This window comes from Ochlerotatus camptorhynchus, unplaced genomic scaffold (genome assembly GCF_037179485.1).
Source record: "Ochlerotatus camptorhynchus isolate MF236.1 unplaced genomic scaffold, CSIRO-AGI_Acam_v1.1 ptg000423l, whole genome shotgun sequence".
NCBI classification, from domain to species: Eukaryota; Metazoa; Arthropoda; class Insecta; order Diptera; family Culicidae; genus Ochlerotatus; species Ochlerotatus camptorhynchus.
In genome coordinates this window covers 1,169,569-1,185,023 of record NW_027040909.1, presented here as the reverse complement: position 1 = coordinate 1,185,023, position 15,455 = coordinate 1,169,569, and the positions used below count along the sequence as shown (strand labels likewise).

At 38.4% G+C, this 15,455-nt stretch overlaps 1 protein-coding gene across 2 annotated transcripts in view; it reads left to right on the top strand.

Annotated features, from left to right (window-relative positions):
* Positions 1-15,455, top strand: part of Pde8 (phosphodiesterase 8) — a 379,861-nt gene that overhangs the window by 86,455 nt on the left and 277,951 nt on the right. Inside the window, exon 1 of one of the 2 annotated variants that reach the window (XM_065233902.1) lies at positions 10,795-11,706. The exons of the other annotated variant lie outside the window; for it this stretch is intronic. Within the exon in view, the coding sequence (XP_065089974.1) occupies positions 11,481-11,706 (226 nt within the window). The 5' untranslated portion in view covers positions 10,795-11,480. Of the gene's footprint in view, positions 1-10,794; positions 11,707-15,455 lie in introns of those variants that run through there. 2 annotated transcript variants of the gene reach the window in all.

Here is a 15,455-nt window from a genome sequence, read left to right as displayed (position 1 = left end):
AATATGGCTTCAAAATGCTAAAAATTTAGTACTTTAAAACTGCTGATTCTCTTCGAAAGGCTTAGTAAAAATCAAAAAGTCCATTCCAGAAATTCTTTGAGAATTTCAGGTTTCTCCAGAAATTAAAAAAACGATGACCAGTTTGCCTTGGTTTTACCAGCTGAGATTGGTATCAGGATTGGAAGTAGATTCATTTTTTTAACGTACCCCGTCCTTAGGTCGACTCCCTTGCTCCGCCGCTGACTTCTGTAGGATCGGGTGAAACAGCTCCACAAGCATCAGTGAGTAGTACACAGTAGAGCAGCAGCATCGTTTATACTTACCCACCAGAGAGAAGGGTGGTCGCCGTCGGTCGGTCGCTTTTGGAGGAGGTCATACACTATATTTTATGCGCGATTTTTTCGATTCCCGAACAGCAAACAATCATATTAATAACTAGTTCGACGTTGGCCGTATGGTCGATTGGATCGCCGTTTTCGTCGTGTTCGTCATCGTCGTTGGCGTCTAGCAAACGAAGTGCATCGTTCCGAGTGTTCTTACCGCGCTAACACCTTAACTTTAGATCCGTCTTCATCGTCGCCGTTGCCGCCGTCGCCGCCGTTGTCGTCATTTGAATCGAGCGCGCGCGCACTGCTTTGGCCTATATGTGAATGTTTGCGGCAAACTTTTTTTTGTTGTTTTGCCGCTCTTATTATTGTCGTTTTTCTTTCGCTATTGGCGAGGGTGCAATTTATTGGTGTTGTGACGCAAAGATTAGATTAGGTGTGCCGCCCCTAATTCAGGAGCACGCAGCGTTCTGTGGAATATTGTGTTAAAAAAAGCAGTACCAGAATCCCAAAACGATCAACAATGCCCCTTTTGTTTGCAGAAGGATTAATGTGTATTTTGTACTTCTGGTAGTGTGCAGTGGCGGTGAATTTCCGCCAACTATCATCGATCGGAGCTTATCGGGTGGGGACGGTGTCAAAACCGATTCACTTTTGCACCAATTTAGATCGAGCTTCGGGGTTAGTAGTTTGTAAATACCGTCATTTTTTTGTCGTTGTGTGGAACCGCGGAAAACGAAAACAGCAGGGTGCAAAAAAAAAGGTGACAACGGAATAGGCAAAACATCGTTATTTGTCAGGGTCTCTCGGTGGCGTCGTGAAAATTAATCCGCAGAGTTGATCCTGAGAGGTAATGGCACTAATTAATGTGTTGCTTTAATGCGTTGATGAAGAAGAATGAACGGTGCTCTCGTGACACTCAAGTTTTGTTTGTTTTGGATCGCGCAGAACAGCAGAAGAAGATTGGGATCTCCACGAGGTAGCGAGTGATCAGAAGAAATATAAACTGTTTGCCGCGACCCGTTTAGATAGCGTTGATGTGTGAAGTAGAGTAAAGCGGTGTTGGATTGGAAGTGTGCGAGCGAACTGTGGTGAAGACCATGCGTGTTTCAGGTGTTGCTGAGCTGCCTCGACTGTTGGTGGTATTTTGTTTACGAAAATGATTGGTGTAATGTTTGTAGCTGTAGGAGAACAGCGAAAAGCAATAATTTTGATTGTATACATGAATCACACAACACGGTGATTGTTGACGTTGATTTTTTTTTCGGGATATTATGACCTTTACTTTTGAGTTGAGCAGTGTGAGATGGAACCCTTGGGAATTGACATGTTAACGCATGGAATTCTCGACGGAGATCTTAGCGATACGGATATTTAATTAATTATTGTCATCTTTAAAACAAGCAAACAAGGCGAGCTTACAACTTTTTTAATAGGTCTACGGTTGTGTGGAAAATGTATGTTTTATCGTTGTTATCCAGTTTTCTTTAACTTGGTCATTCTATTTAAAGCTTACTTCGTACACCATTGGATCTTAGTGTTCAACACGACTTTCTAGGACAAAACAATTTAACCATTTTGGCTTTTTTTTTATCTCCTGAGTTAAAGTCATAAATAGGGGAAATGGATGTAATGTCGGCCTAAATGGGCCCATACATAAATTCAGCAATTGACTAAATTTTCAATAGCGACCAAAAATATCCATTAGTACCGTCCCAATGACGTGTTCATCTAGATAAAATTGATAAATAGCTGATTCTTAGCGATGGGCCCAATCTTAGATCCGTAGGCCAACATTAGAGCCATTTCCTCTATATACTTTTGATCTAACATGTGCCAGGAACAGTTCTCTTTATGAGGCTGTACCACCCTACAGGTGTGTATGAGATCAGCGACCTTGCAGCACGGAGGTATTCAATGTACTACATACACCGCCTTAGTATTAAGTGGACCTTACGCGATTTCTTTTATTGACAATAATCGTATTGTCAATCAATTCCAGATTGTAGTCAATACATCGGTATTGAAATTACTTCTGTATTGAAATCATCAATATTAGTGTGAATAATTCCTCTTCGCGTCAATGGGGTTCGCTTTAGAAAAAGACCGGTTGGACGCGAAAAACATCGAGATAGCATTTTCAAATGATCTGGACAAATGATCCTTGAGTGATTTGCTACAAATTATCTTTACACAACAACTATAATCACAAATGCTTGGTTGGCAGTTTATGACCAACATTGTGAATAATAGTCCAATACAAAATTAGGGCGGTACCTTTAAAATGTGACTTGTTAGGGCTTACCTATGTTCTAGACTTAAACTCAAGGGATCATAATAAATTCAAATTCAAACATGGATAGATTTTTGTGTCTAAGAAAGGAGCAGCTATTTGGCAGCCACTCTGATTTATGATGTTTTTATAACGGCAATGAACAATTCATTTAGTTTAAATACAGCATTTAAAGGTGTAAAACGTTTCTGATTAGTAATTCAGCTTATTTATGTTTAAAAAGCCTTTTACAGTCTGTCGAGAAAGTCAAAATCTGTTTTGCTTTAAAAATCAAAAAAGCAGCTTTCAATTTCTCCATAAAACTGTTCTGTAAATCAATCATAAGCTTCATTAGCAAATGCTGATTAATGTTTTGATAAAATACTCTATAAAGGTGTTCTATCATCATAAAAGCAACCATAAAGCCATTCGGGACCTCCCTTAGCTCAGTCGGAAAAGGCGCAACTACAAAGCAAGACCATCATGGAGGTGGTTAAGTTCGATTCCCGGTCCGCTCTAGGAATTTTTCGGTTTGGAAAATTTATCGACTTCCCTGGGCATAGAATATGATTGTACTTGCCTTACAAATATACTAATGCAAAAATGGTACAGGCATCGAAAGCTCTCAATTAATAACTGTGGAAGTGCACCTACAACACTAAGTTAAGAGCACGCAAAAAGCTAATATGCGATAAACAATAAAATTGAAATGCGAGTAAGAAGAAGAAGAGCGGTTTCAAATGAGAGCTTAAAGAATATATATGTAGTGGTTTTTTAGACTTGTTAAAGTGTATAATAAAATCTCCAATTACTCTGTTTATAAATTGAACTTACAAGTTGCATCCTCAAAGTGAATATAAGCAAAATTTTCGAAGAACTTTGAAATTTGGGCGTAATTGCCTTTGTAAACAAATATGTCAATCGCTGATTTCTTGCGAATAAAAGCTCAATCTCACGAACAAACTATTCCAAATGACAGAGGAATCAGTGAGTTTTTATTCGCGAGAAATCGGTGATTGAAGTGTTTGTTTACAAAAGCAATTACGCCCAAATCTCAAATCACTCCGGATTTATGACAAGAAAATATCGTAGGATACACGAAGCATAATGAAAAATTCAAGCGATGCTAACGACCAAAGGGAAGTCGATTTCAGCAACGACTGAGCATCTGGCGATTGCATCACTTTCTGACCGGTGTTGACCGTCTCCTATATGAAGCAGTCTAAAAATAGACTAGCCTTGTCCAGATCGGACGATCGGAATAACTTGCATCAGTATCGACACCATACACGGAGATGAAAAACTACCCAAAATTAAGTACTTTTCCCTCAATTCCCAGGTTAAGCCCAATATCCCAAATTTGAGCAAATCGCATATAGTAGTTTCCATTTAACACAAGCAAAAAAAAAAGACTTTCTCTTAAGCATATTCTACCCAAAATTAAGTTTATTTCAAGCAAATTTGCGAATATGTAATTTACTCAAAAGTAACTTATTGGGCTGATCGACTATATCGTTGGGTCGAATCTTTCGTTTCATTTTTGACAAAAAATAACGAATTCAAGTGAGAGGTTCAACTCAAAAGTAATAAAAAAGAACTTAACATTTGAATAGTATATTTTCTCCGTGTACCACTGAAACTGTCAGTAAGCGGAGATTGGCTGGTTTACGATCCATAGAGAAAAGCGGGGCAAGAGAACACACTTGTTCGAAAGACAGGTAAACGAATTGTTTGACCAATGATTATGAGTAGGATTGAAGCCTCTACAGCTTACTAGAAAAAAACATTTTGTATTTTGAATAATCCACTTAAAGGTTATCACCAGAAGCATCGATTTTTTCAATTTATCCATTTTGATAAAAAAATACAATTTTTTGGAAGCGGTATTATGATATCATGGATGAAGATTATAACCTGAGTATTATAGTATTATGATTGATATATATGATAGGTATTTTATGGTATGTATCAGCAGACGATACATGTGTATGACCACATAATATGCGCATAAATATGACGAACTAAGATCCAATTTTGATCTGTTATTGATTTAGAAAGCATTTATTCGATTAAAATAGACGTTATAGAAACATTTAATAAAATGCGGCAAAAGTACGCAGTCGGAACCCTTTTACTTAATCAATAATTTAAGAAAAAATGTTTATGATATTTTAAATAGCTATCTATAAGGGATTGTGACCAAATGGTCAAGGAATCGACTCATGGTTATAAACTAAAATTTGAGGTTATAGTAAATAAGATACATGAATTTTAAAACTAAGTGCGTACTCTGGCAGTGATTTTATTCAACGAAAGGGTCAACTCTTCGCAAAATTTCATTCAAGCGTACTTAAATTAAACTGAATCGTTTGATGGTGCACTCCGCATAACGCAATTATCGAAAGCTAAACAAAATTTGACGTTTAACATTTTGCAACTTTGCTCCCAGAAATGTTGCCATAAATCTGAACGAGAAAAATGACTTTAGATAAATACAATTCCGTCCTTTATCACAGCAATTTTAAAAAAGCAAGTTCACAATCGAAAATCCATATAATCCCTCTTAGATCCCTCTTAGAGGGATACAGAAGAATTCCAAGTTGGCTTCCGTATTATGCAAATAGGAATTTAGGCGAAACCCAGGATAATAAAAGACACTTAAGAGCCTTTTGATGAACTCCGGTGAATTTAAAGAATAATTCTAGACATGAATCTCCATTGGGGCCCTGGAGGATTTCAAGAGGAATTCTAGAGAATCCCATCTTATGAAAATGATCTAATGATGTGATTAGGTCATATGAATAAAAAAAAAATTGACTTTACTCGCTCCGTATGAAATGCAGGGGATTTTTTTTTTTATTGATTTAGTTTCTTTCTGTTAATTATGATTTTACATTGTTTTAATATGTCAATTGATTAGCCTATCAGGCTCGTAATTTTTGTTTTATTTTTTATTCTAATTTACGAATTCACGTTTTTCAACTAGTTTACAGAATACTCCTTTCGGGTTAATTTTGGTTGAATTGAAAAAAAAAATTGATAACCTACCTAACTACGAATAATTTAACCTAATTAGCAAGATCGCGAATGATTTCGTGATTTGATCACAGACAGGCATCTCTGAACCTTTCAAGCATGAGCGTACTCTGCTCCTCCAGTGTCTGAAGACCAGCCAGAATCTCGAGTCCGCGTGGGACTGTTGAGGATCCTAAGGATCTTGTTCTGGATCCTTTGGAGTTTGAGGTGATGGCACTTTGCACATCCCTCCCAGATTGGCGTTTCGTACTCAATGGCGGAGAGGCTGATTTGCTTGTGGACGCCAAGCTTGTTTTTAAGAGACAGGGTGGACTTTCTGTTGATAAGTGGATAGAGCGACCTATTCAAGATGTTGGTGGATGTTTTGAACATGCTATCAAGAATGAGACCAAGGTAGACGACTTCACTTGACCATTCAATGGGAGTGTTATTAAGGTGGACTTTTAAGTTACCATGCGGGGCAAGCCAAGGTGAATTGGAGTGCAGAAATAGTATAGTTTGTGTTTTAGCTGCATTGAAACAAATCTTCGAGCTTTTGAAATAGTCGGGCCAGAACCAGGCCTGATTGGAGTTTTATCGTCAAGCACGGATTACTCGACCCTTATAGATGATGAAAATGTCATCCGCAAACATTGACAAAATACCACCACCCGGAAGGGGAAGAACTTCTAAAATGAAGATGTTGAAGAGGGTAGGACCAAGAAGGCTACCCTGGGTAATCCCAGCATCAACGTTGTCCTAGCAGCACGCTTGTCACTGAACAATTGTGGTTACTTGTGTGCAACCCATTCCAGTCACAATCAAGTTGCAACAACTTATTTCGATGGTAGTGTGCTGCTTGGGGGACGCATCAGAAGGTGACCTGGAATGATCTGCCCGACAAGTAGTTTTTGATGATCTTAACCATGAAGATCAGGAAGTTGTATCGATGCAGTTTGTACACTATAGGGCATCCAACAATGCCATAGCAGATGTATTGGAAACGGACTTGTTCCGCTTGATGATGTTAGTAACCCGTGCGAGTTGGTGGATGGTAGAGAGGCCTTTCCTAAACCCGAATTGCTCTTTGAGAAAGATGTTGTTATCATTTGAAAACACCAGCAGACGGCTGAGAATGAACTTTCCAAATAGCTTCGAAATAGATGACAAGCGGTCGATGGGGCGATAATGGCACTGATAGGGTCTTTGCCAGGCTTGTGGATTAGAATGACTTTGACTAACTTTCAACATGCAGGGAAGTAGCCAAGCACCAAACACTTTTTGAAGATCGCTGGAAGGTGCTCGAAGAAGTAAACACTCATGTTTCATGTTCTTGGCAGCCATTAATGCTATCACCTCATCAGTTTATATCCTACTTTCGTCAGGGACAACTACGGAGGTGGAAGCGAATCTAGACATTGCCTCCGATACTGCAGGCTCACGAGGACTCATCATGGCTTGGGTACTTCGGGATGCAGCGGTTGCCGCATATATACGACAACTTTATTAGGATTCCATTTGACCATGGCCCAATACCGTTCGATAGAGTGGAGTTCTGGGCTGTTGGGATGGTTGCGGTCTGTGGGTACCACAATCACGTTATTGGCATCGTACCACTCGATTGCCTTTTTCCCATAGTGACAGCTCGCCGAGTCCGACCAGAACAGCACAGGTCAATTATCTTGCTTTAGGGATGATAGCAGCAGCTTTTCCAGGCACTCCTGGCCGTAGATATCTTGATTGATGGTTCTCGTAGTAATGAAAATACCGCTTTTTGAACCACACGTGCATATGGCCTGCCAGACGAGATATTTTTTCGGGAACTTCGATAGTTTGATGGTTTTGAAAATTTCAGCCACCTTCCCTTTTCCTGATGCGATATAAAACTCCTGTCCCGGAAGCTGCTTGAAATCCGCCTTCACATAAGTTTCGTCGTCCATGACGACACAGTCGAACTTTGTGAGCAGATTCGTATACAGCTTTCGGGATCGCTGCTTTGCCGACGTGTTTTGTTTGTAATCTCGGTTCGCCACCTTCACCTTCTTAAATGTCGACAATCCGGCTCGTTACTTGGCCCGCTGCACAGTAATATGGGTGACATTGAGGTTGCCAGCGACGTCCCGGATGGAGAGGTTAGGATTCCGCTTATATTTCACCGCCACCTTCTTCGTCGTCGCTGCCACGTCCGGATTACGAAAGCCGCCGCTTCCAGGCTTCGACGCTCCCCGAACACTTTTAAAACGTTTGTCACGGTCGATTTGGCCACATCCGCCAATTCTGCCAAATTGGCGTGTGAGAACGTCGGATTCTCTTGTTGCGCGAGCAAAATTTTGACACGCTGCTCCTCTTCCTTGGACGTCATTTTCAAAACTGGATAGCAAACGGTGAAAACTCATCATAGGAACCATTGAACCATCAACTTCCAAATGCAGCATTTTAGGTTTTTTATGCATTTTGAACAGAAATACACCAATTTGAAGTTGACCAATTTTACAGTCAGCTTGTAGCCTTTAATGCACAGGCGCAAGGTGCATTAGAGACCTTTACTTCCGGGAATCCTTTTACGTAGAACGGTGGAACTTTCTCCTTCTTTACCATCTTCGTTCCATCACCGTTTTACAGGATGGCATAACGATTGTTCGCCAAAAGCTTCTTAGATGCCATTTGAGCACTGGTAGTATCCGATCGGAATCATTTTCCAGCCGGAATAGCAGTCGCATCAACACGCGGCGGTTTCCCGATACTGGGGTCGTACGACGCTTCACCAAACACCGCGAAAAAAGAAGCGCGAACACTATCGCAACGAACTAGCGTCCAACTCGAGAGAGAATAGAGTGAACTCCTTTTATTCATATGGCCAATTGATTGAAGAATTGATTATCTTAAATATTGAAATAACCTTTCCTTTTAAGGAACATAATTTCAATACTCAATCAATCAAAATTTAAAAAAATATGTATGATGTATGAAATTCTCGAAAACATCAACACGTGCAAAGTGGAAAACAACCACGCTTGATTGATTGACATTTGAGCCTTAATTTCAAGTAACTTTGATGGAGCAACATTTTATCTATCTCTTAACGTTCTCATTTTAAAGTAATTTTTCTGAATTGAATTAGGGTGTACCTGAAACATTTAGGTTTTTAGCTATAAATCTTTTATTTAAAATTTCTCCTGCAAGTCATTTTGATGTAACTTTTAGAACTTGTTAAAATGTTCATTTTTGACAAATTTAATAAATATATATTTTTTAAAGATCAGGCTATAATGATGATTTTCTTTATACAATACGCTCTTTTCATATGTTAATTACTCAGAATGGGAAAATACACAAGCAACAATTCAAAGGGCACAACTTGAAGTACATGATACACCACCTGTGGTCGATGTCACTGATTAGAGCCAAACTTGGCCAAAAAGCTAATTTTGGCATTCTGAACAAACGCCTTTTTTATTTTGCTCTAAAGTGCGTAGATCCCTCTCGGCTACAACCCTGGATTTTCGAGATTTTACAATTTTAATCGTTCAGAAGAGATTACTCCACAACCAAATAAGCTATTCGTGATCTTAGAACGTCAATTTGAAGGTTTTTAGGTAGATTCTTATGTATAGATATATATATATATACGCATATTTTGTAAAACAAATATGTATATATATATATATTATATATATATACATATTTGTTTTACAAAATATGCGTCTTAAGAAGTTTCAAAAGTCTTTTGATGACTTACATGAGAAAACTTCAATAAAAAATAGTTACAGATAAAAGATGCTACTAATGCGGGACTGAAATCCACACATCAGAAAAAAATATTCAAAATCCATTCACTTCATACAAAAAGTATGTATTTTGAATGACTTCTTCTTCTTCTTCTTCTTCGCATTTCAAGCTTATTGCATATCGCATATTAGCTTATTGCGTGCTCTCAACTTAGTGTTCTAGATGCACTTCCACAGTTATTAATTGAGAGCTTTCGATGCCTGTACCATTTTTGCATTGGTATAATTGTGTGGCAAGTCCAATCATACTTCTATGCCCAGGGAAGTCGATAAATTTTCCAACCCGAAAAATTCCTAGACCGGACCGGGAATTGAACCCAGCCACCTCCAGCATGGTCTTGCTTTGTAGCTGCGCCTTTACCGACTGAGCTAAGGGAGGCCCATTCATCAATCGCTACAAGATTTTTGTGGTGAGCAATGCCATGTCATTGTGAACACCAGTGACATGAAACAATAACGCACACAAAAAAAGAATTGACAGTGTGAACAAAACAATATGAACTTTTCGCCAGCAACACTTGATTCAAAGGCATATTTTATTTCTGCACGAGAGACCGTAATCCTGTTAAGGGGGTATTCCCAATCTTTTGCCTTTTTTCGGCCTGTTTTTCAATTATTTTTTTTTCAAGGAAAATGAATAGTAATGCACCTAACTCTTTGGGATTCTTGTTTATTGAACATTAAAGTTTACAAATAATTTTTTTTCGACATAAAAAAAGACATTATTGACGTCACAAAATGGCGACAAACAGACCCCTGTTCGCCGCAAACGCCTGGACGGGCGAAGACTTTTCTCTGGAACGGCTTCATCTGAAACAGATTTCGTGATGAAATAATAATCTGCATAAGATTCTCTGGAGCTTCTCCCGTTGGCAGCAAAAAATCTTGCAAATTAACAAAATGGCGGCCATATGAAAAAACAGGCGATTTTTAGCCCGCTTTTTTGCAACTTTAAGGTGCTTCAAACAATGTTAAATGTTAATATTTTTGGCTGAAAGTGGGAGAAGCTCCAAAGAATTTAATAAGGAACAAAATGCGCAAAGATTCAAGTCAATATCTCTTATAGTTTCTGAGAAAAATCTTCGCCCGATAAAAAAAATGTGGTTTCGAGAAAAACGCGTTTAAAGTTTTGACTTTAGTTAAAACCATTTGGGGGTTCTTACCATTAGTCAGCTATGCCTGGACACCGAATTCGCTGATCGGAAAACGGCTTGGGGGGAGGAAAGTATATAGTCTAAAGTACAAAAAAACGTGAAAAAAAAAATTTTGATTTTTTGAAAAAAAAGATCGGGAATACCCCCTTAAGTTACATACAATTTATCCAGTGGCCTATTCGTGTATAAATATGGCATAAATGCAACAAGATTAAAATCTTGTTTTGAAAATTATTGCACAGGGAAATAGTTAGGCTACGTGACGCAATTGAATATTTAATAAATTACAGAATCACACTTTTCGACCAAATAACCCTTTCAATCTACAACCGGATATTCGTACTGCCAGTGAATTCTCAGTGCCATCAACAGTGCGGCGTTATATATTGATTTCCTTCATGCGTAGCTATGATAACTAAACCTACTGTGTAAGTGTTAAATGGTAACCGGCAGTGACAACCACACTACCGAAATGATAATCGAACTTCAGCAGACGGGAAGTGATAGCGCGTCGTACTTAATTGCTCACCGGGAAGTCTACCGCCGCTGATAGCGAGAAAAAGGGGAAGCATACAGCAACATGAAAGTGTCCCCAGTGTAGGGAGCCTGCTTTCCGAAAGCTTCGTATCTTCTCTGATGTGGTTAAACTATGCGTGTTGGTGTCCGGAAGTTTCTGTGGTAAATGCTAACGGGATTCTGGCATGAAAAGTGAGATGCTCAAGTGTTTGAACGTGTGAGTGCTCTCCAAGGGGAGGGCCGAAGAAGATAAAGTTCAACCCAAATAGAGAAGTAAAAGTTGTATCCCCCAGAGTCTGTCTGGTAGGAAAATTTTACCTGAGTGAAGCGAAATTTAAGCAAATATTGTACGTAGACCACCGGTGCTGTAAGGGTGGTGGGTGTTTAAAAGGTAGAGAAACCAGTCAGTATGATTATCGTGACGGAGGAGATTAATAGTGGCACTTCCGGTGCAAGAAATCCCAGTTTGGGAGGATCAGGAGGAACGTCAGCCGGGGGATCAGTGGCAGTAACAGCTTCAGCGACTGCGGTGTCACGACGAACGTCAGAGGAAGACCTTAACGTCGAATTTTCCATCGGTAGCAGCAGCAATGGAGATGAAGACGACAGTGAGAGTTTGCTGTCGGAGTCACCTGGTTAGTATTTGAATTTACAAATTGTCCTTGGAAAATCGAAAATAATCTGATATTAAGCAAATCGACCGAGTACCGCCGTAGCTTCTCCGGAGATCTTGATGCCCGCGGGGAGACTGTCGGGTTGGCGCATACGAAGTTAAACGTTTACCTCTTTATCTTCGAGCAGCTTTAAATGTCTTGTTCTTTGGGAAAGCGATGCACGATGAGGGAGGGAAGAAGGGTGAGGAAGGTCGCTCAATAAACGTTCATGAATATTACATTTTGATACAAATTGTTGGCATACCTTTGCGATATAGTTGACTGTGCGCCGCCAGGACAAGTCAGCCATTAATATAAAGGATATGAAAGCTATAAAAGATTATAGCTAAATATCTATGTTGGTACCAACATTAGCAAAAAGGGTAAGGGTAAAAGCTTGTACGAAGGCGGTTAGGTTTTGGTGAAAGGAAATAAGCCGGTTTGCTCACACTTGAAGTTTTCCAGGGAAAAGTACCTACTACAAGTAGAATCAATTACATAAAAGTAGTGTTGATTACTATTTAATATGATGTATGTAGTGTGAAACGGGGTGGGGTTCATCAGTAATATCCCATATTTTGTCTTCTTATTAATTTTAATGTTTCAGGGCATTTTCAGGTTTGCATTCTATTTTTACAGTGTTCGACATAAAAATAACACAGCTGAGCAAAAATAATAAGGAAGTCCCGTGATCTACTACACACCACTGATCAACTCGACCCCGTTTTATGGTACATGAAAAAAAACATAATATATCATGAATTTTAAAATTGTAGTTCGTGTAAAATTAACATTTTATATGAAATATTTCAAATATTGTACGTAAACATCCAACCAATTAACAAACTTGCTAGCAATATTTTTCGAGTAAATATTCAAACCAACGCAAAGTGGGACTATTCTGAGAAAAGACGGTCAAACCCCTTCTCTAGCTTTCTCGAGGATTAGGCGTTTAGGTGTCTTCGAAGTAGTTTCTTGAAATGTTATTTTGCATCTTCTAAAATATCCATGTAAATTTTTACACTTAGAAAAATCATCTTTTTGTAATCACAAGAAAATACGTTTATGTCTTCGGCAAATTTGTAGAGCTATGAACTTCAAGAAACTTTGCTGAAAACACTAAGTTTCTTCGTTGACATAAACATAGATTTTTGTGAGGGCTATCCTAAAATCAGTTCTTTTGATTTTTGGCTTCATAAATCTTAAGCAATCGATTCGCCATGTTCTAAAAAGTTTTCAATATCATCAAAATACACGTTTTTTTCTGAAGACAGCAATATTGTAAACCACACACAAAATTGTTGCAATTGTAAAAACCAATGTTGCAATTAAAATTTCTATAGCAGCCAACATAAATGTTGTTTGATCAATATATATGATTTAATAATAAACTAATTTCAATAGTTTTTACGGTTGGTTTGATTGTATTTTTATTTGTGTTTGATTTACTAATATTTACTATTACAGTGCTTTCCTTATTTTGCCAACCCTCACTTTGTCAACTTTTTCCCCCGATTTTGTCAGCCTGCAGATTTTGCTGAACTTTTAAATTTTCAAAAGCATGATTTCTCAAGCATTTCACTCCAAATGACACTTAATTGTTTTGTCACAGTTACGGAGGTAACCCAAATAAACCTCAGTCATTACGACACTGCACAGCTCGAAAACGGAAACAAAGTGCGACGTTGTAATCATTGCGCAATCGTATCGGTAACTAGGTGATCGATAGAGCTGGGATGGCTGCAATACAAGTTATGGGAAGATACCCCATTTAACACTCCGAATACGATGCCTCCGAAAAACGTGTAACGACAAGTTTGCAATGGCATATCTTAGCCATATCTTAATGAATTTCAAAAATTGAGGTACTTCTAGAATTCCTATGGTCTATTGATTTTTTGATTGTAAAAACATTAAAAATAGAGTCGCCTTATTTTTAAAGCGCGAAAAGAGTTGTTACACTTTTTTTAAATGGCTTCAAATGGCTTAAGGGGGTAGTACACTTTGAACGTCCAAAAAGTAAGGCATTTTCGTTAATTTTTTTAAGCAATAAAACACTCAGGGAGGGCAAATATGTTACAACCCATTTCTTAGTCATCCTTCGAACTACAATTTGTATTTTTTTGAGCTCGATTGGCGTCTCCCCGTGGCCGGTGCACCAGGTCGCGCGTGCGTCCTCGCGTGGAAGTCGGAAAACGGCGTGGGAAAATACTCCTTTCCATGTGATCCTGGAACATAAATCGAACAAAAATCCTGATTAGTAATGAAATTTGGGTTAGAAATACGTATTCCGATTTTTTTCAATTATTTTTTTCAAAAGTTGTGGCCTTAGGAAAAAAAAACTCAATTTTTTCACCCTAAAAATGCTTAAAAAATCGTGGATTAAAAATCCATTTTTGACAAAATCGAAAATGTGGATACGTATTTCTAAGCAGAATTTAATTTTGAACAAGAAAACTTAGGCGATATCCAAATTTGATGATAACTGGTTAGAGTTATTTCCCACGCCAGTTTGAAAAACCGTTTCGAGATAAACGCGTTTAAAGATAAAATTGCTCTCTGAGCGCGCCGGTACATAATTTAGGAAATCGCTTCGTAAAGCGGTAAGGAATATTCTGGTGGAATTGGAGTCTTTTCTTAATTAAAGTTTACATCCCAAAGAACAGTTTAAGCCAAAAAAAATGCATTTTTTTGAAAAATCAAAGTGTACACAATATAGATTTGTAATCTATATTGATGGACACAAATAGTCATAATTAGTAAGAATATTTTTATGGTTCCTATACATGGATCCTGGAGACACCGGAACGGTCCTCCGGCAGATCCGGAACATCCGTAAAAGTGGTCAATCTATTAAACTGATCCTAGAGCTCAGCGTTTTTTTAAACATTAGGAACTGTGATATGAGACAGAATTTGTGGTCGTGACATAAACATGGACCTGGATGGCCATGGGACCGTCCTCCGGAAGATATGTAAAATCCGTAAAAGTGGTTCAGTGGTTTCTTATATCACAGTTTTAAGTGTTTAAAAAAGAACTGCAGAGCTCTAGGATCAGTTTCACAGATTGACAAATTTAGGGATGTTCCAGATCTTTATGAGGACAGTCCCATGGTCATCCGGATCCATGCTAATGTTACAACCATACATTCTATCTTATATCGCAGTTCTAAGAGTTTAAAAAAACACGTTTTTTACAGTTTCATGGATGATCCACTTTTACGGTTGTTCCGGATCTTCTGGAGGACGGTCTAATAGCCATCCAGGTTCATGTTGATTTCTCGATCCCAAATTCTTTCATATATCACAGTTCGAAGTGTTTTCGACAAAACTATGGAGCTCTCGAATCAGTATCATGGATGGACCACTTTTACGGATCTTCCAGAGGACGGTCCCATAGCCATTTGGGTCCATCTCTATGTTAGGACCTAAATTCATTCTAATATTAAAGTTCCTCGTGTTTTCAAAAAAAAAACCTGGATCTCTTGGATCAATTTTTGGAGTGCCATGGCTATCTAGGTACATGTTTATGTCACGACCCCAAATTAATTCTTATATCACAGTTCCTAATCTTTTTTGAAAAAAAAAAACTACGGAGCTCTAGGATCAGTTTCATTGATTGACCTCTTTTACGGATCTTCTGGGCTTATCAGAGGATGGCCCCATGGCGATTTGGGTCCATGTTTATGTCATGACCCAAAATTCTTTCTTATATCACAGTTCCACATGCTT